Below are 22751 nucleotides of genomic sequence, written 5' to 3'. Positions count from 1 at the left end.
GACGTGCAGGGATCAGAAGCGGCGTGGGTGCCGGGGAGCAGGGTAAGAATAAACTATATGAGGGTCCCGGGCATTGGGGGATCCTTATAGGGGTTGTAAGACACAGATTTTGAATATAATTTTGCATTTCCCCACTGTAAGATCACAAACTGTAGACACAATACTCATTTCAAGCTTCTACTGCTGTCCGGAGACGAGATATTGAAGCAGATGTCAATCCTATTGAAATAGCAGTCAGTGAGGTTTTAACTATGTAGAGTGGAGCATAAACAGTCTGCGGCTGAGGATCTGAGGTAATGAATCCCACAGTCACATGCCTGCACGTCTAGCTGCCCAGTGATTTTTCCATTGACTTGTACCAACGCAGAGCGGTGATTGATAACTGTCCTTAGCAGCTAATGCCAGTAAGTGGCCCGGCAGGAAATAGATCTTGTATTCTGCTTGAGTGATAAATTACAGAAACATATGTCTGCGTATGGTTCTCATCTGAGCAAACTGTCTGCAGCCTCTTCTAACTGTAACTTGGCTAATGTGTAAAGACGAAGCAAATCATGTGGAGCAAAAGTAACTAAACATTGTCAGAAAAAATTATATTACGTGTCAGGATCTCTCCATATTTCATACTGGGGCAATATGGCTTCCAGGATTACACAAATATACAAGTCCAGACTTTGCAAACAGACAGATAGCAACATATAAGAGAATTACAGCCATCGACCCATAAGCTCTCCTCCGCTCTGCCATCATTGCAGATCTGTATGTATTATCTGGATGCAAACTCACTACTAGAAAAAAATGGGAATGGCACGCCCAATCCGAATCCGAATTCTGTGATATCTGTCTGTGTATGTCAACAGTACATTTCCCGGGCCACTACATAGTTTATGGAGCGGTCCTACTTTCTTTGTCTGCCCCAGTTCTGTCTCTCAGCTGATCGGTGGGGCTTAGGTAAGATATGTAATCAACATATAAGGTCGTAAGTCAAAATGCTATACATGTACGGCATTTGTGTGAAGGGGATGTATGGAAAGAGAAGATCCTGCTTCACATGCGCTGGGTGCTATCTGTATAATACAGCTGACACCCACCTGGAATGACTGGGATTGGAGAAAACGCCAATCCTGGTCATATAACCCTTCACATGCCATGGTCAATAGCAATTGCAGCATCTAAATGGTTACAGAAAGGGAAGGGGCTGGTTCTAACCGCCGACCGGAACCCCTGCTATGATCCATTGCTATGACAGCATGGGGCCTGCATGCTCAAGTCCTCTAGAGGGCTAAAAATTGTAGTAAGAAAATGAAAGGTTATGTAAAAAAATAATAATAATGCAAATAATCCCCTTTTCCAATTGAATGTACAAAAATAAACAGATAAGAAACACAATGGGGGAGATTTACTAAGCATGTTGCGCCAGAATTATGGCGTAAAATGCACCGAAAAGAATGGTGTTTTGATTGGCACCAAAAATATCAACTGTTTTCTCCAGATTTTTCACCATAAAGAATGCATCACGCCAGAAATGAGTTAGAAATGTCAAAGTGGGCGGGGCTATCAAACTGGCGCATATTACGCCTCATTTATCATCCTCTTATCTGCAGAAATGGCTCAAATTGTTGCAGACAATTAAGCCAGCTTATGTGGTGGTGGTTTGTGTAAAAAGGGAAATTTATGGAATAAAGATGCGACTTTTTGTCAAAAAGTCGCATTTATGAAAAGTGAAACCGACTCGTGGTGGGAATATAAGTGACAGGTAAGTATTAGAACAAGATGCATTTACTTTTTCTAATATTAATGAGCTAAACTGCCGGGTTTTGTCAACAAAATAACAAAAACCATGGCGCAAATTACGCCATTATTGATAACTGTCCCCCAATGGCTTTTCCATACACCAGTCTTGATCCTCTGTGCACTGCAGTAAGATGCATCTAATTTATTAAACGGTAGATGCCTCTTAAAGGGATTCTGTCACCAGTTATCCATCGCAAACTGCATACACACTAAGCTGATTAAAATGCTGTTTTTCTTTTGTTGATCTGAGACCCTGTTCCCAAGTCATGATTTTTTTTTATATGCAAATTAGGCCTTTGATGCAATGAGGTCATCACCATTTATGTTGTTGCACCCAAGCTCTGATCCTTACAATGGCCAGCCACTGCCTCGCTGCTTTGATTTACAGCGCCAGGCAGTGATAAAGTAGCCAGGGAGGGACTGGCAACAGAAATGAGTGGGGCTTGGGTGCAACAACAGCAATGGTCACTCCCTCATTGCACCAAAGGCATAATTTGCATATTAAGAAAAACTATCATAACTCGAGAATGGAGCCTCAGAACAACAAAAGAAAAACTGCTTTTTAGTCAGGTAAACCACGTCTATGTGTCTATGCAAACTATAGGATATGAAGATCGCTGGTGACAGATTGCCTTTAATAAATGAGGTGCATTTCTGGCCCTCAATGCACCAGAAACTCAAATTTACGTTAGTCAGGGGCTGGTGTAGACTTGAGCTATAACTTCAGTTTCTGGTGCAAGTTATAATAAATCCATTGGGACCCAATAGGCTTTGCCCCTATTCTGTACGAATTATTACAATGTAAAAATATTTTTCCTGCATTGTGTAGGCCCTAACGGGAAAAAAAAAATTGTACCCCAAAATGGCACATATAAAAACCATTATACAATTTTATGCTTATTTATGCTTTTAATGCTCCTGAGAAAGGGGGTATGTGGAAACACCCCTGAAACGCGTTGAGCCGTCTTTTACATCAATAAAGGAATTTACCTGACTGTGGGCTGCCGTTATTCCTAATACACTACAAGCGATTCCGGCCAGGGAGGTTGAGTCTGCAGGTGTCTTGAGCTTTATCTTACAGACCACCTCCCCAGTGAAGCGAGTCAATGCATATTCATGGATTTTTACTTTTCTTTTTTTTTTTTTTACTTATTTTAAATTATTCCCTTCCTTTCTTCTGGGTCAATACTTAGTTTTAATATCTGGACGATATAGTCTCCTAGGATATTCTCTTACTAATAATACTACCAATATCTTATTATTTTATAGGGATTGGCGCCAATATAGTGGTTCTACATTGTGAATTATTATTATTTACCCTGCAAAAATCTGGAAATATAAAAATGTCACAATATGGCGATGCAAAAAGTAAAATTTTTTTTTTGAAGGTATTCAATTATAATAAAAATGACATCAATTTGGTGTCACCATAATCATACTGACCTGCAGAGTAAGGTTGACATGTAATTTTTAGCGCACAATAAACACCATAAAAACATTAAAGGGCTTGTCTGAGTTAAACTTGGGCAGACCCCTGTAAAAATAAGAAAAGAATCGCTACTCAAGCTTTTCTCACCTGCGTCTTCCTGCCCTGTGCCCCAGTCCTTCCTGCTGCTGTTTGTTTTCCTGGCTGAAACAGCCATTCTGTGCATACAGGTCACCACTGCAGATAATCATTGGCCTCAGTGTGACATCCTGTGTATTGCTGAGGCCAGTGATTGGCTGCACATTGACTTCTGTGCAAGTAACATCACCTCTGCAGCCAGGAAGATGATGTCAGAGGCGGGGAGGACTAGACAGTGGCACTGGAAGAAGCAGGAGAGAAACGGGGTATTTATTTTTTTGTTATTTTAGACCATTTGCAGGGGATGCCCATGTTTTTATTTATGTTTATTGGTGGTTCTTGAACAATCATTTAATGACCACTGATTCTTTTGTAACTCCCAGTTAAACTGTATGAGGAATGTGGAGGCCAGGAATATAAGTAAACAGCACTTAAGTACCATTCGACATGATGTTTCATCAATTGGTGCTTCTTAAGAAGCAGAAATCTCCCAGAGCCTTTCACACAGGCAGATAATTTGCCTGTAACCGACCAACAATACAGCATGTTGATCAGTGCACATTTAAATGGAGCAGTAATTGTACTGTACGTACTAGCGATACTTTTTGAATTTTGCCTTTGTTTACATGGGGAATGCCCACATAAAAGATGTAATGAATGACAAATAACATTCGGGCCGATCACTGGTCATATGTACACAAGGCAATGATTGGGAACAAACATCCTAGGGCTAACCTCAGCACTCCAGCTGTGGCAAAACTACGACTCTCAAGATGCCCCCTTGCTTGGCTTTTCTCAGAACTCTATAGAAATGAATGGAGCATGCTGGGATTCGTAGTTTCACCACAGCTGGAGTGCCGGAGGTTAGCCATCACTGTCCTAGGGCATTTATTGACCCACGCCTTATGATGATTAGATTAGTCAGAAAACTTTAGAGCTGGACCGAATTTTTTTTTAAATAGGCTTATCACTTAACACAACACATTAAAAGAAATTACAATTTCAAAGAGGCTGAATAGGAATGTATTATTGAATAGCAAGGTATTTTTGTGGTTATTTTCATTCCTAGTAACATAGTTGGTTAATGGTACCAGGTACCTGGCTGCATTCCAGAGGTCAGAAGTAACTGTAAATAAGTACTGCACACGGAAGATGTTTAGTGGGGTCTAGGACAGGCCAGGAAGCTAGAAAACATCTAGCATGTAACAAATAGGTTAGCTCCAATTAAGATATCATCAAGTTAGGATGTGTTTTGCTACTATTGCCTCTCTGTGCATCATATGGGCATCATCTAGGTGCCATGTTGGTAACTGGTTGATGAAGAGCTTGCTCATTTGTCCATGACTTTGGAGACTGTTATTTACTTTAATAAACTTTTTATGCACCCAAGCCATGTTAAGCCTGTTTATTCCCAGATCTCGGAATTTGCAGTAATACATTCATAATATTAGCATTCAGAGCTGTGATACTGTCGCAATTATACTCCATCAGAAAATGAATCTGCCCCAATCAATAAAGGCATAGTCTCACCATATATCCTACTAGGGATACAGACTTCATAAAGGAAATAGGACTCATGCTCCAGAGCAGCTCTTGTTCTCTTGGATCGAGCCCGTTTATGTATCACAATATCGAGCACTGTCTACCTTGGTGGGTTACAAAGACCAGACCCGCAGTGATTAGCCAGCTTCAATCTGAGTAGGGGTTATACTGCTAAGACAACCCCTTTTCAAGACATCCATGTACCATGACATGTTTAGTGATTTCATTACTGTAGTAAGCAACTAAATAAAATGTTATGAGAAATGATACAGAAATAAAAAGATGTAATTTGAAGCGTGCACCATATTTATTAATGTATTGCACTATTTTTCAATTATAGAGTGCTGAAACCGTTTTATTAAAGTAGGCAAGCAGTATCAAACTTATGGATCAATGAATTACTCAAGGCTGTATTTTAAAAACCTGTCGCAGATCCAAGCATTCACTACAACAAACCCTTTCGATACATGGCATTGTTTTTATCTATCCATGGTGCAAAATACTGTTTGCTTTTCAATGATCCCAAGATGCTGTTTGTCTAAACTGTTTACGTCTTCCAATATCCAGAGAATACGTTCGAGGTTAAAGCCAGTTTACTGAACCGGGTTTTTCTAGAAATACTGTAAATAGAAAGATGGAGCACAGGCTTAAGAACAAATGTTGAAAGGTCTTCCTCTTTAGCGGAGTATCTAGAGAACAATAACATGGCAATGGTTTTATGTGAAATTATATGCTTTATGTTTCTCTCTAAGCTGCAAAAAATGTATAAAAATAGAAAATCTAGCAGTAAAAAGAAGCAGTCTCTAGAACGTATCTCCTTATACAATATATTAGACCAGATTCTATTATCTGAACTCATCTGCCAAATAACAGGTGATGAATGGCAGAAAAGGTTGTGTGATTAAACAGTATGCTGAAGGATAAAAGCACAGAGCAAATGCTGTGCACATTATCTCTAACGTCTGTGGAAGCAGTTACTTTCACTGTGGCCTTTCGGAAAATGTCACTGACATAATTACCTTACCTAGTTAAAGCAATAGACAACGTTCCCAGAAAAGATGGCAGACATTCAGAATGGGGGCCATTTTATTAATCAAAACATATCAGACATCTATCACAGAGTATGTCATGCAGCAATATTTTTCCTGTTTTTTACACTTTAGGCTACTTTCACATTAGCTCTTTTGCGGATCTGTCATGGATCCGCAAAAACTCTTCAGTTACCATAATACAACCGCATGCATCCGTCATGAATGGATCCGGTTGTATTATGTCTTCTATAGCCATGACGGATCTATCATGAACACCATTGAAAGTCAGTGGGGGACGGATCCGTTTTCTATTGTGTCAGAGGATCCGCAACCAAACGGAACGGAATGTATTTTGGTGCATTCCGTTTCGTTCAGTTTTGTCCCCGTTGACAATGAATGGGGACAAAACTGAAGCGTTTTCTTCCGCTATTGAGATCCTATGACGGATCTCAATAGCGGAATTGAAAAAGCAGATGTGAAAATAGCCTTACACTCATAAGTAATAAAATATGAGTGGTTAAAGGGAGTCTGTCACCAGCGATCAAATTGTTTGCATAGACACATAGCTGTAGTCCACCTGATTGAAATCTCTATGTTGATTCGAGGCTCTGTTCCTAAGGTGATATTTTTTTCTTATTATGCAAAGTAAGCCTTTGTGCAATGTGGTTGTAGGCATAGATCTTTTTGCACCTAAACTTCACTACTTTCTGTGGTCAGGCCCAAGGCCAGGGGGTGGTAAAACGGCCATAGAGGGGCTGGCCATAGACAGGAGCGAAGCGTGGATACAACAAGAGCAATGCCCTCATTGCACCAAAATCCTAATCTGTATATTAAGTATCATAACTCAAGAACGAAGCCTTGGATCTACAAAAGAAAAAACATCTTTTAATCAGGTGAACCACAGCTATGTGTCTGTGTAAACAGTTGGATAGGAAGGTCGCTGGTGATAGATTCCCTTTAAGAGGAACAGGCTAATCTCATCTGAGAAAAAAAAAACTGGGCATGTTGAAATCTTTCTGCCCAATCATCCTTTCCCCAACATCTGCTGTTGGGAGAAGACAGTCAGGAAGTCCCCATATTATTAGATGGTTGTCCAGTTCCTCTAAAATTGGCAGATTCGGCAGAAATGAACCTAATGTGTATGGTCAGCTTTAAGACCAATTTCACAGAAGGCCAATGAACCTATTAGTATGTTTTTGGAGTGTGGAGGAAACCGGCACAAATTCCATGGAGACTCTTGGATGGATCAGAACTCATAAACCCAGAGCTGCAAAAGTAACATTGCTAACCACTGAGCCACTATGCTGCCCATATTTGCTTAATCAGGATCTGTAATCTCTCCAGACAAGTTTGTTTTACCTCTATGATGGTCCAAAAGTTTTTTTAATTCCTGCTAGAATTTCTGAATGAATTACTAGCAGTTTGCAATGAAGGTCCAGATGGTTTTTACCAACTGGAGGTGTGTCCCTGCACAGATTGCCAGTATCCATTCAGTTCTGCCAGTGCCTAGGACAGACCCCCAACTAGAAAAACCCAGTTGAACCCTCATTGCAAACCGATAAGAAATGTATTCATAACTTCTAGCAGGAATAATAAAGGCATGGCACAACATAACGTCAGAAGAATAAATGCTCTACAATTGTTATGACATGGGGAATGCAAGTAGTTATTAAAAACGACTTTCAAGAGAGGTCACGGGTACTCGTTAAATCTGCTCCTCATAAAAAAAAAAACGCCACTTCAACAAATAAAAAGGCAAGGCCCCAAAATGAATCATGAATTTCAATAGTATAAATCCCTAGCACAATATTTATTGTATGACTTTCTTTGGATTATAGATAACCTGTATATTTTCCAGCAACCAGAGCTGAGCTCTTCCATGGCTATGTCCTGTTTTTTTTCTGGTCCCTTAATAGGATTACAAAATACGATGAAGCTTATGCCTGTAGGATGATAGCAGCAAAGCTATCTTTTTAAATACACAAACGGGCACAGAATCCATTTTAAAGAGAGTATTAACATTCTGTGAGATAAGGCAACGTCACATAGGCAGTCCCAGGCTCTCAAGCAAAGACTGAGCGGAATTGTATGTTACTCACAGTACCATTATTTTGAACCCAATTTACTTTGAATAGGCTGCATGGAAATTGGTCTAAAATGGGAGTTGTTTTTCCACTATTATTCCTGTGTTTTTTCTATCTGCAGTCGGCACTCCAACATGAGATACTGTGTACTAGAAACACATTAAAGGGCGATAGCTTGTAATTCTTGATGTGATCTGACTGTTCAATGAATACAGTATATTTTCCACACTTCTCAGTACCGCCTAGCCAAGTTGGCAAGTTTTAGAGCAAAATTAGGACTACTATGAATGGCTTTGATGACATATGGATATAGGGAAAGTTTCATACGCTTCAAAGAATGAAGGGTAAAGCTGATGAAGTGTATTTTAAAATTACCTACTGTCATGTCTGCGGGATTCTGGTAGATGGGATCCTCAGTTGAAGTGCTCCTTGATTGGATTCTAATAATTATCCATTTCTGATATCGCTACTATAAGTTTTTGCATCTTTAAACAGCAGACAAAATGTGCCTGTGCCTTTGCTTTGCTACAATATATAAATGCACTGCTTGACAACTGCAAAACTACATACAGTACAGACCAAAAGTTTGAACACACCTTCTCATTCAAAGAGTTTTCTTTATTTTCATGACTATGAAAATTGTAGATTCACACTGAAGGCATCAAAACTATGAATTAACACATGTGGAATTATATACATAACAAACAAGTGTGAAACACCTGAAAATATGTCATATTCTAGGTTCTTCAAAGTAGCCACCTTTCGCTTTGATTACTGCTTTGCACACTCTTGGCATTCTCTTGATGAGCTTCAAGAGGTAGTCCCCTGAAATGGTTTTCACTTCACAGGTATGCCCTGTCAGGTTTAATAAGTGGGATTTCTTGCCTTATAAATGGGGTTGGAACCATCAGTTGTGTTGAGGAGAAGTCAGGTGGATACACAGCTAATAGTCCTACTGAACAGACTGTTAGAATTTGTTTTATGGCAAGAAAAAAGCAGCTAAGTAAAGAAAAACGAGTGGCCATCATTACTTTAAGAAATGAAGGTCAGTCAGTCAGCCGAAAAATTGGGAAAACTTTGAAAGTAAGGGCTAATTGACCATGAAGGAGAGTGATGGGGTGCTGCGCCAGATGACCTGGCCTCCACAGTCACCGGACCTGAACCCAATCGAGATGGTTTGGGGTGAGCTGGACCGCAGAGTGAAGGCAAAAGGGCCAACAAGTGCTAAGCATCTCTGGGAACTCCTTCAAGACTGTTGGAAGACCATTTCAGGTGACTACCTCTTGAAGCTCATCAAGAGAATGCCAAGAGTGTGAAAAGCAGTAATCAAAGTAAAAGGTGGCTACTTTGAAGAACCTAGAATATGACATATTTTTAATTGTTTCACACTTGTTTGTTATGTATATAATTCCACATGTGTTAATTCATAATTTTGATGCCTTCATAATCATGAAAATAAAAAAAACTCTTTGAATGAGAAGGTGTGTCCAAACTTTTGGTCTGTACTGTAGCTCTGTGTGTTCTACCGTTGTCACTGAAACTGATCTATACATGTAGGTGACTATCTCTGATCCTCCTGTAGGGAACTGGTTTGTGACATGCATGCTGCTGCACAGAGCATAGCCTGCTGCCTCTCCTGGAATGATCTACATAAATATGGATTCTGATAGATGCTGTCTGGTCACATCTACCTTTTGAAAGGTCTGGAAAAGACAAAACCGGATATGTAGTTGCAACTACTTCACGCAGATAGGGATTCCTATCAAGATGGCATTGGACTATTCTCTTCAAAACAGCAAAGTAAAGGTGGCTAAAGAGGCTTTCATATAAATCACATTTATCACCTATCTACAGGATAGGTGATAAATTAAAGATCAATTGGGGCCTTATGGCACAGATCATGAGAATGGGGGTCCCCATTGTGAACAGAGCAGTAGTGTACATGCATGATCTTTCTGTTTTTACCATTTCACTTGTGGATAACTGATAAAAGTTTATGGGAAACCCCTTTAAGGGGTGTTAGGTATAGTTTAATATGTCTGATGGAGTTTTTTTTTTATATATAAGCTTAGCATTAAAGAGGTTGTCTCACTTTGGCAAATGGCATTTATCAGTTAGTACAAAGTTAACACAAGGCACTTACTAATGTATTGTGATTGTCCATATTGCCTATGTTGTTTTCCACCGCATGCATGCTTATGTGCACTCCAACGGTCCTGGCCACCAGAGAGGCTGGCATTTTTCCTGTAGTGTGCAAGCATCGCCACCGCTGCTGGGTTGTAGGGTGGTCGTAACAGCTGGATATGAGCAGTGTATAATGTGATCGAAAATGAATCAAGCAAGCAAAGGAGGCAATATGGACAATCACAATACATTAGTAACAAAGAGAATGTAGATTTAGTGGCTGTTACGGAGACATGGTTTAATGAAAGAAATGACTGGGACATAACCATACCAGGGTACTCTTTATACAGAAGAGACAGAGAAGGCAAGAAAGGAGGAGGAGTGGCCCTGTATGTGAAAGATAGCATTAAATCTAACCTAATACAAGTTGGTGAGGCCAACATAGAGTCAGTTTGGGTTACGTTGCAGTTTGCTAACCATGCAGTAACTCATGTAGGTGTGATATATAGACCACCTGGTCAAGTTAAAGAACTAGATGATCTACTAGTTGAAGAAATAGCTAAAATGACAATGAAAGGAGAAGTTATCATTATGGGAGATGTTGAGGAGCGGTTGAGACGTATGCATATATATCCATGCATGCCTGCAAACACGTGCGGGCATGTATGGTATATATATGCATACATTAACCACCGCATCATGGGGTGATGTGCGCAGATGTGCCCAGCATCTGCGCATGTCTGCCCATGGTGATCCCCAGGGGCTCATGGTGGCCCCTGTGGGAAATATGTGGTCCCTGGAAGCTGTGCCCCCTTATATTAGTATATATATGTGCCCTCTTATATATGTCCCCTGTATGCCCCAGATATATGCGAGGGTGTGTGTATATATAGATATGTGTGTATGTATTTGCACACGTGTCTATGTATATACACTTATGTCAGCATGACAGTATGTATGTGGGCTTATTGCTGCCCATTCATACCACCGGTTTTGTATGTGTTTATAGATGAGCCCCCAAGCATCTGTGGATATATATATGCATATATGCAATTCCAGCTGTTATCTACAGAGTTGTTATAGCCTGTAGGATAACAGCTGATTAGCATCTAGTCCCCTTTTGTTCAGGCCCAAAGCAATCAGACGCTTTGGCACCGTTTGTGAGGGGACCTTCTAACCAGACATCAAGAACCTGAGAACCTGTTTTTCCACACCTCTGCCCATGGCTAAAACTCCATCCCACTACTCCCAGCATCTTTGGGACTAGGGGGGGGGGGACTCTGGGGATTGTAGGCAGGCATACGTCACAGTGACACTATGATGTCACATCCCTGAGGAAGGAGGAGGGGGTTGCTTTTGGGCTATAAAACCCCGAACCGGCCAGAGGTGCGGTCTCTTGCAACCAGACTAGATTCAGAGACGCATAGGAGAGAGGAGCTCCATGATGACCTCCTGGATAAGGCCTAAGTATCACCCCTGGTCCTGTAACCCCTATATTTGTGTCCTTGATGTGATGTGACCCTGGGCCCTGATTTCCGTGTTACTGGACACCCTGATCCCCCAAACCCTTGCCTTATTGTATTCCCCTGTTGTACCCCTGATCCTGTGGCCCTATTAGTACCCCTGATTACCCCCACTCCCTGCTGTGTCCCTGATCCCTGCTGTACCCCTGGTAAACCTCAGCACTCACTTGCAAGTAACCCTTGCAGTGCTGAATCTATGGCCTGCACTCCCTTGCAGTGCCACCGTTAACCCCGTAGGGACAGTGAGTACAGACACCCCTGGTCTCCCCTGGTTACCCCTGGTCTCCCCTGGTTACCCCTGGTTCCCTGTGTGCCTGCTCTCCCCTGGTTCACCCCCCATAGACCCCTGAACCCTGAATAACCCCTGTTCCCCTGCCTTGGTTCCTTTGTAGAGCATGCTTCTGCTCTGCAAACAAATCCTTATAACCCTTTGTCATACCCCGTAGGGACAGTGTACAGGACAGACGGGTGGGATTGTTATATACTTGTATGTGTGAATTGTCTAGTTAGTTTATAGGTGGAATATGGGAATGTGTTAGTGTAGTTAGTACCGTAATAGTGTATTGTTACTTATATTGTTGTGTGCTGCTATAAATATATATATCTATTCCATTGATATAGATATATATAATTATAAGCAAATATTAGACTGTGACATATAGTGGGTGAATAAATCCCTGCAGAACATTAACCTCTGCATTGCCCTGTCCCTGCAGAGTCCTGACCATTAACCTCTTCAATGCCTGATCCCTGCTACCACTGTCCTGATAACTCATAACCCTGAGTCCCTTGGCCTGCAGGTAATTACCCCTGCAGAGCCACCATTGTGTTTAACTCCTTGTACCCCTTAGGGACAGTGATTAGTCAGGCGGGTGGGTTGCTGATATTTGTGTGTATGCAAATGTATTATTGTATTATATAGATAGTGTGTGGGGTGGAATTTGGGATTGTGCTGTGTAGTGTAGTTTAGGATTGTATATTTAGTGCTGTATTGTTAGTATTGCGTGCGTAGTGTATTGTTAGTAATAAATACTGTGTTTGGTTTATAACTATCTGTGTGGCGTGTGGTTATTGGCGATAGTTAGTTTAGTAAGGCGCATGCAGCTAGCATAGTGATCAGTGTGAAGCATAGCGAAGGTATTGTTATTATTATATAAAGGCATAAATGGGCGGAGTTATCACTAGATGGCTCCTCCCATTTATGAATATTAATTATCGATATTTGCATAAATATTGGTGATTAACACGCCCCCTTTACATTGGCGAGCCAGGCCCACTGTGTGGATTTTGCGCTTATTTTTGGTCTTAAGGTTGAGGGTCGCTAGTACTGTGAATTAGCGGGCAGGAGAGACGCACTCAGCGGAGTGTCTGAGCGTCTAGGACCCGATAATTCGTACAGGAGAAGCGATACTTCCCTTAGAGTACCAGAAATAAAACAAAATCTTTTGCAGAGAATCTATAATTGTTCTGTGAATTAATACTTTTGTATTTGCTTTACACGGTCACCGTCGCTGGGGTAAGAAGACACGGAAAAGTACAGCACCAACAAGCATCGCTCAAGTGATTGCAAGGGAGAAGACACATCACTGGAGGAGATCCATCTTCGTGGGAGCGGCGTACAAGTCAGGCTGGTCGGGAAGAGGCGATCCGGGAAAATGGACTTCTTCCAAGCAGCTGCGAAATACGGCGCCAAGGAGAAGATGGACACTCATCAAACGGTGAGTATGGAATTCCCCACACTGCAACACTTGAGCAGACACAGCACATTACAAGTCAGCAGAAATGCTGTGGTCCGATTTGTTAGCACAGGCTTGTAGTTACGACAAGCTTTGTGTTAACAAACGGACGGTTTTGAACAAGGCCACCAAACGGCTTCGGATGCTAGCCAAACTCGTTCATACGTTTGAGGCTAGCATCTGTAAGCCAAAGGAAGTTGCGCTGGTGTCTCGGTCAACGGAGACAATTCCTCCGGCCATTCACTGCCAGTGCTGTGCCAGTAATTTGGACCAGGTTTCGACATTGCTGGCGCAGCTGGCAGAGAATGTACAGTCTACTGTTGACCGAGATGCGCAGGTGGCTAGGATAGAGTCACAGTTGGTAGAGCTGCAGAGGCAGAAGGAGGAAATTGAGGCTAAGTTGACTCAGTCTTATACTGAAGTCAAAGCCTTCAAGGAGCGGACTGCCTCTACTGACGTGACGGTAGCCAAATTGAAAGCTCAGGTTGCTGTAAGGTCCCAGCTAATGTCTGGCATGCAACAGGTTATCACCAAGTTGGTGCCGGCCCTTTCTTTTTCCGTAAAGCCAGGGTCGGAATCTCCCAAAACGTTGCCCTGTGCAGGGCCACAAGGGGGGAGAGTAGTCTGTGACCGGTCTGATCATCAGGTCAAGCCGGTCCAGACTAACAGAGATTTTTCCCTGACTTTGGGAAAAAGAACTGTGGTGAAGAGTGCATCCCTGAGGATGGAACAATTCAGGAGAAGGGAGCACGGATGCAGTGTAGATGGACCTGGGCCATGCAGAGCAAACATCAGATGTTTTGCATGTGGTGGCCTAGGTCACATAGCGAGACACTGCGAAACAGATGGGAACATAACACACAGGACAGGAAACCAAGTCACGTGTTTCAGGTGTGGGAACAAAGGACACATTGCAAGGAATTGCCCTTGTGCAGGTAATTGCAATGTGTCCAACAGTATCAGCCAGGTAACAAATTGTGCAGTAGGGTCTAGTCAGACTGGCCATAACGGGGTTACCTCTCGGCAGCATCACCAGCTGCTGAGGGGTCAGAGTGGCCAGGCTAGGCTAGGCAACATTTGACACCCCTGTACGATTTGTTACACCGTTTGTTCCCTGTGTATGTCCATGTTGTGTGTTTTTGTTATCTGTTTGAGTTTTTCTTGATGTTGATGGTGGTAGTCCTTGTCTGCGGATGTGTTCTACCATGCTGATTTATGTAGTGGTGTAAGTCTCATCTGCTGTCTGTTTCATTCTGTGTCCCATTGCAGTGGAACAGTGTTATACTGTGGATCGAGAACGTATAGGCTTGCGAGCAGATAATTTCACACGGGAAATCCTACACAAAGGATGATGTGATATTATTCTGGGCAGCCAGGGTCTCAGATCGATACAGATAACACTGTTTTTGCTCAAGGTTTTCGGTAGGACTGTGTTGCGCTGGGGACTGGGGCGGACAGACAACATTGGTGTAATGTTGTGCTGCGCACTTAATTCTAGTCCGGTCAGGTAGCACAGCTCTGATAGGGATTGGACGCAGAGTGTTTGGCAGCAGAGTGTGGACTGTGTTCTTGTGTTGTGGGGTCCTGGGGAGCCAGGGCATGACTATGCCATTGGTTCTGCGGGCCTCCACAAGGCGGGATCACAGGGGGAAATCAGCCTGGGTACACGTGAGTGGACAGGGATGCGGTGCCATCAATAACAAGATGGTGCTTTGTCCACAGAACTCCAGTTATCCCAACCTAGTAGGGTGGCCATCCTTATCAGTTGGTGCAGAGGGATGTGCAGCAGAGGATGCAATCCTCTGAAGGTAGGGTGTTCAGACACCAGTGTTGGGATAACGAGGGGTCCTGTGAGATAAAGGGCAGCTCAATACCTTTCTCTACCCATGGGTCAAAGGTATTGGTGCTGGAAATTTTCACATTAATTGCACTGTTAGGGGAGAAATTCCCCTGGGAGCGCCTGGTATTTTCTTCTGCCATAGGTGTGATTTTATATGGAGCGGAAGAAAAACTCAGGAGATGCCACAGAAGAGACCAGCTATTCCCCCTGACACTGTTGTGAAAGCTCCAGAGGATCCCACTGGATTTTGGCAACAAAGCGACCTCTGCCTAGAGGTGTTATAGAAGACTGCCACAATCCAGCGGGAGCATTATTTAGGCTCTGGAGGAAGACTTGGGAGACGTTCGGGTGGAAGAACTTATTCAATTGTTTCACCCAGTGAAACTTCTTCTGGTTCTGGTCATCGTAATCGGAGGGTCAAGGGACTTACTGACCAAATACACCAGAACCAGACAGAACTTTACAGAACTATCCAGAGGAGGAGGCTCAGGACATAACTCCAACTTTGTCCTGTAGCCAAATATTTTATGGACACTTTGTTTCCTATGAGGGTTCGGAACGTATAACATGTACTACCCTGAAACCCCATAGCACATTGTATTGTATATATATTGATTATGTTTGTTGGTTGATTGTGTACCCATAGACACTCTAGGTACAAATGTGTGACAGCCTATAGAAACTCGCCCAACGCATTGCGGTGAGTTATAATTTGGCTGTACACATTTGCATCCTATAGTCGTTTCCCATTGACACAGGGGTCTGCGACCTACCTGTGTCTTTGGAGGTGTAGAGATATGCCAGGTTGCATGAGTCTCTATGGGTACACACATTTAATGGAATTTGGTGGTGTTGGGAGGGATGTGACATGTGTTTTGTGTGAATGGGGATAAGGTTAGGTCACGATAGGGACAGGCATCATTCATTTGCCACCTTGAACCCTGGAACGGTGAGGTTCTTAAGGGAAGGGCTGGAGGTGTAGTGTGGCGGAGGTGTTCTCCGCAGTAGAATTTAGGTACTGTGACATCGCCGCTTGAGAGTCTGACCTGCCTTGTAAAGACCTATTAATCTGTCCACGGGAGAACCGCACCCATCAAGTGGATAGAAGAAAGTTGGGACTGAGACTGTGAGGGTGAACCCGCTCCAGATGCCTTGGAGGCGGGCCATACCTGAAGATCGGCAGAACTACCGAGAGACTGTGGGGGTGTGGCCACTCCAAAGTGGGGGTGGCCGACACCAAGAGACTGTTAAAGAAAGGCCAGTTAAAGACTGTAAGGGTGAACCCACTCCAGAATTGGGGGGGGGACGAAGATACCTGAAGATCGGCAGAATTACCGAGAGACTGTGGGGGTGTGGTCACTCCAAAGTGGGGGTGGCCGACACTAAGACTGTTAAAGAAAGACCAGTTAACCAAGAGACTGTGGGTGTGTGGTATCCTAAAGATGTCAAGAAGAAGACAGAAGGGCAGGTCGGAGGAAGCTGGATTGGGGATGTCTAAGTACCTAAAGATCAGTGTGCACTACAGTTCTTCCTGAACTTCCACCAAAGATGGGGTTGAAGGGGGGCAAACATATCTCAACCCGTTCCCCCATTATATTGTCGTATTATATTCCGACAACAGGGGGATTGTTGAGGAGCGGTTGAGACGTATGCATATATAGCCATGCATGCCTGCAAACACGTGCGGGCATGTATGGTATATATATGCATACATTAACCACCGCATCATGGGGTGATGTGCGCAGATGTGCCCAGCATCTGCGCATGTCTGCCCATGGTGATCCCCAGGGGCTCATGGTGGCCCCTGTGGGAAATATGTGGTCCCTGGAAGCTGTGCCCCCTTATATTAGTATATATATGTCCCCTGTATGCCCCAGATATATGCGAGGGTGTGTGTATATATAGATATGTGTGTATGTATTTGCACACGTGTCTATGTATATACACTTATGTCAGCATGACAGTATGTATGTGGGCTTATTGCTGCCCATTCATACCCCCGGTTTTGTATGTGTTTATAGATGAGCCCCCAAGCATCTGTGGATATATATATGCATATATGCAATTCCAGCTGTTATCTACAGAGTTGTTATAGCCTGTAGGATAACAGCTGATTAGCATCTAGTCCCCTTTTGTTCAGGCCCAAAGCAATCAGACGCTTTGGCACCGTTTGTGAGGGGACCTTCTAACCAGACATCAAGAACCTGAGAACCTGTTTTTCCACACCTCTGCCCATGGCTAAAACTCCATCCCACTACTCCCAGCATCTTTGGGACTAGGGGGGGGGGGGACTCTGGGGATTGTAGGCAGGCATACGTCACAGTGACACTATGATGTCACATCCCTGAGGAAGGAGGAGGGGGTTGCTTTTGGGCTATAAAACCCCGAACCGGCCAGAGGTGCGGTCTCTTGCAACCAGACTAGATTCAGAGACGCATAGGAGAGAGGAGCTCCATGATGACCTCCTGGATAAGGCCTAAGTATCACCCCTGGTCCTGTAACCCCTATATTTGTGTCCTTGATGTGATGTGACCCTGGGACCTGATTTCCGTGTTACTGGACACCCTGATCCCCCAAACCCTTGCCTTATTGTATTCCCCTGTTGTACCCCTGATCCTGTGGCCCTATTAGTACCCCTGATTACCCCCACTCCCTGCTGTGTCCCTGATCCCTGCTGTACCCCTGGTAAACCTCAGCACTCACTTGCAAGTAACCCTTGCAGTGCTGAATCTATGGCCTGCACTCCCTTGCAGTGCCACCGTTAACCCCGTAGGGACAGTGAGTACAGACACCCCTGGTCTCCCCTGGTTACCCCTGGTTACCCCTGGTTCCCTGTGTGCCTGCTCTCCCCTGGTTCACCCCCCATAGACCCCTGAACCCTGAATAACCCCTGTTCCCCTGCCTTGGTTCCTTTGTAGAGCATGCTTCTGCTCTGCAAACAAATCCTTATAACCCTTTGTCATACCCCGTAGGGACAGTGTACAGGACAGACGGGTGGGATTGTTATATACTTGTATGTGTGAATTGTCTAGTTAGTTTATAGGTGGAATATGGGAATGTGTTAGTGTAGTTAGTACCGTAATAGTGTATTGTTACTTATATTGTTGTGTGCTGCTATAAATATATATATCTATTCCATTGATATATATAATTATAAGCAAATATTAGACTGTGACATATAGTGGGTGAATAAATCCCTGCAGAACATTAACCTCTGCATTGCCCTGTCCCTGCAGAGTCCTGACCATTAACCTCTTCAATGCCTGATCCCTGCTACCACTGTCCTGATAACTCATAACCCTGAGTCCCTTGGCCTGCAGGTAATAACCCCTGCAGAGCCACCATTGTGTTTAACTCCTTGTACCCCTTAGGGACAGTGATTAGTCAGGCGGGTGGGTTGCTGATATTTGTGTGTATGCAAATGTATTATTGTATTATATAGATAGTGTGTGGGGTGGAATTTGGGATTGTGCTGTGTAGTGTAGTTTAGGATTGTATATTTAGTGCTGTATTGTTAGTATTGCGTGCGTAGTGTATTGTTAGTAATAAATACTGTGTTTGGTTTATAACTATCTGTGTGGCGTGTGGTTATTGGCGATAGTTAGTTTAGTAAGGCGCATGCAGCTAGCATAGTGATCAGTGTGAAGCATAGCGAAGGTATTGTTATTATTATATAAAGGCATAAATGGGCGGAGTTATCACTAGATGGCTCCTCCCATTTATGAATATTAATTATCGATATTTGCATAAATATTGGTGATTAACACGCCCCCTTTACAGGAGATTTCAATCTTCCAGATATAAACTGGAAAACCAAAATAGCAAGTTCTACCAGGAGTACAGATATTCTAAATTCCCTACTGGGGTTATCTCTACAACAAGTGGTTGAGGAGCCAACCCGGAGGGAGGCCATTTTGGATTTGGTATTCACAAACGGGGATTCGGTATATGATGTCATTGTAGGCGAAACCTTGGGATCTAGTGATCACCAGTCAGTGTGGTTTAATATAAGAACTGTGAAAGAGTCCCACCACACAAAAACAAAAGTTTTAGATTTTAGAAAAACAGACTTTTCAAAAATGAAATTAGTCATAAATGAGTCCTTATCAGACTGGAACGGATTACATGGAGTCCAGGAGAAATGGGACTACTTAAAAGGTGCATTATTGAAGGCAACAGAAAATTGCATTAGACTCGTCAGTAAAAGCAAAAAAAGGAGGAGACCAATGTGGTACTCAGCAGAAGTGGCCCAAATCATTAAAAATAAAAAGCTAGCATTTTGTAATTATAAAAAAACCCAGAGCAATGAAGATAAGGAAATCTACAAGATTAGGCAGAGAGAGGCCAAGCAAGTTATAAGAACTTCTAAAGCGCAGGCAGAAGAAAAACTAGCTCAGTCTATGAAAAAAGGGGATAAGACATTCTTCAGATATATAAATGAAAAAAGGAAATTAAAACAAGGAATAACTAAATTAAAAACAAAGGACGGAAGGTATGTAGAAGAGAATAAAGGGCTAGCCGACTGCCTTAATGAATACTTCTGTTCAGTTTTTACAAAAGAAAAAGGAGAAGGACCTCCACTAGAAAGAATGACTATTAAATCGTTTGATGCATGTATCTTTACAGAGGAAGATGTTCTAAGTTTGCTGTCTAAGGTGAAGACAGATAAGTCACAGGGGCCTGATGAGATACACCCAAAATTATTAAAAGAGCTTAGTGGTGAGCTGGCAAAACCGTTAACAGATTTATTTAACCAATCATTAGTAACAGGAGTCGTCCCGGAAGATTGGAAATTGGCAAATGTCGTGCCCATTCACAAGAAAGGTAGTAGGGAGGAATCGAGCAACTATAGACCAGTAAGTCTGACATCAATAGTAGGCAAATTAATGGAAACCCTATTAAAGGATAGGATTGTGGAACATCTAAAATCCCATGGATTGCAAGATGAAAAACAACATGGGTTTACTTCAGGGAGATCATGTCAAACAAATCTTATAGATTTTTTTGACTGGGTGAATAAAATAATAGACGGTGGAGGTGCAGTAGACATCGCATATCTAGATTTTAGTAAGGCTTTTGACACTGTCCCACATAGAAGACTTATCAATAAACTGCAGTCATTGAGCATGGACTCCCATATTGTTGAGTGGATTAGGCAGTGGCTGAGTGACAGACAACAGAGGGTTGTAGTCAATGGAGAACATTCAAAACAAGGTAATGTTACCAGTGGGGTTCCACAGGGATCTGTACTGGGACCGATTTTGTTTAATATCTTCATAAGTGATATTGCAAAAGGCCTCGCTGGTAAGGTTTGTCTTTTTGCTGATGACACAAAGATATGTAACAGGGTTGATGTTCCTGGAGGGAAACGCCAAATGGAAAAGGATTTAGGAAAACTAGAAGAATGGTCAGAACTCTGGAAACTGAAATTTAATGTGGATAAGTGCAAGATAATGCACCTGGGGCGTAAAAACCCAAGGGCAGAATATAGAATATTTGACACAGTCCTGAACTCAGTATCTGAGGAAAGGGATTTAGGAGTAATTATTTCAGAAGACTTAAAGGTGGGAAGACAATGTAATAGAGCAGCACGAAATGCCAGCAGAATGCTTGGATGTATAGGGAGAGGTATAAGCAGTAGAAAGAGTGAAGTGCTTATGCCGCTGTACAGAACACTGGTGAGACCTCACTTGGAGTATTGTGCGCAGTACTGGAGGCCATATCTCCAGAAGGATATAGATACTCTAGAGAGAGTTCAGAGAAGAGCTACTAAACTAGTACATGGATTGCAGGATAAAACTTACCAGGAAAGGTTAAAGGACCTTAATATGTATAGCTTGGAAGAAAGAAGAGACAGAGGGGATATGATAGAAACTTTTAAATACATAAAGGGAATCAACTCGGTAAAGGAAGAGAGCATATTTAAAAGAAGAAAAACTACCACAAGAGGACACAGTTTTAAATTAGAGGGGCAAAGGTTTAAAAGTAATATAAGGAAGTATTACTTTACTGAGAGAGTAGTGGATGCATGGAATAGCCTTCCTGCAGAAGTGGTAGCTGCAAATACAGTGAAGGAGTTTAAGCATGCATGGGATAGGCATAAGGCCATCCTTCATATAAGATAGGGCCAGGGGCTATTCATACTATTCAGTATATTGGGCAGACTAGATGGGCCAAATGGTTCTTATCTGCCGACACATTCTATGTTTCTATGTTTCTATGTAAGTGCCTTGTATTATCTTTGCCTACATTATAAATACTATTTGCTAAATTTAGACAACCCCCTTTAAGATAAAAAGTCATGACATAAAAACATTGAATAAATTTCAGCTCCAAAATATTTCAAGTTGAAAATGATTCTTAAGAAATAATATGCTACTAGAATGTAATCAGCTGTATCTCAGTATGCTAGAGCGAGAGATGGGCTCCCTATGGGAAAATCACACATTACAAATTGCAATCAGAGGTAATAATTGTACAAGAAATAAATCTCTGATGTTCTACATTAAAGCAGAACTTTGTGATGGTAGCTTTAAAGGAAAGAGAAATAAGTTAAACATTACTTTTAACTACCGTATTTTTCGCTTTATAGGACGAACCCAATGATAAGACGCACCCCAGATTTTAGAGGAGGAAAATAAAATAAAAATATTTTTCATCAGACCTCATATCAGAGCCTCAGATCAGACCCCCATATCAGGACATCATATCAGACCCCCATATCAGAATCCCATCAGACCTCAAATCAGCCCTTTATTTTTAACCCCTATCAGACCTCAAATCCGCCCTTTATTTTTAACTCCCATCAGACCTTAGAGCAGCCCTTTATTATTAACCCCTATCAGACCTCAGATCAGCCCTTTATTATTAACCCCTATCAGACCTCAGATCAGTTCTTTATTATTAACCCCTATCAGAACTCAGATCAGCCCTTTATTATTAACCCCTATCAGACCTCAAATCAGCCCTTTATTATTAACCCCTATCAGACCTCAGATGAGCCCTTTATTATTAACCCCCATCAGACCTCAGATCAGAATAATAAAATAAAAAAACTCCTCTTACATCTCCTGCGCCACGGCTCCGCTCCGGGTCCAGCGTCTCTCACGCCCCTGTCTTCTCCGGAGCGCGATGCACTGTCACCTGACAGCGTGCAACGTCAGGTCATAGTGCGCGCACTACATCCTGATGCTGCACGGGGTCAGGACAGTGCAGCGCTGGCCCCATCACAGAAGACCTGGTACATATGGAGTGGAGAAACACAGCTGACAGCCATTTCGGGCTACATTGCACTTAGCCTGGCCTACACAATAAATCTGGTACCGCCATTTTTAACCCCCTCACAGTGCATACACCTATGTGGGTGGTTACAACATAATTACAAACATCAAGAGCAGCGATTTAAAATTCATCTAAAAATGCATGCATCACAAGCCCATTATTATAGAGCACAGATCCTTGTCTGAATTCAGTCCAAAAGGACGGTCCCGTAGCCTCTGTTTGTAAAATGATCGCT

General features: G+C 42.6%; 1 protein-coding gene across 5 annotated transcripts in view; it reads right to left on the bottom strand.

The window, feature by feature from the left end:
• Positions 1 to 22751, bottom strand: part of AKAP7 (A-kinase anchoring protein 7) — a 209494-nt gene that overhangs the window by 3618 nt on the left and 183125 nt on the right. The window contains exon 8 of one of the 5 annotated variants that reach the window (XM_040429144.1): positions 5339 to 5517. The exons of the other annotated variants lie outside the window; for them this stretch is intronic. Coding sequence (XP_040285078.1) covers positions 5480 to 5517 — 38 coding nt within the window. The 3' untranslated portion in view covers positions 5339 to 5479. Of the gene's footprint in view, positions 1 to 5338; positions 5518 to 22751 lie in introns of those variants that run through there. 5 annotated transcript variants of the gene reach the window in all.

Source organism: Bufo bufo, chromosome 4, assembly GCF_905171765.1.
Source record: "Bufo bufo chromosome 4, aBufBuf1.1, whole genome shotgun sequence".
In the NCBI taxonomy this organism is placed as follows: Eukaryota; Metazoa; Chordata; class Amphibia; order Anura; family Bufonidae; genus Bufo; species Bufo bufo.
This window is presented reverse-complemented; position numbering and strand designations above follow the sequence as displayed.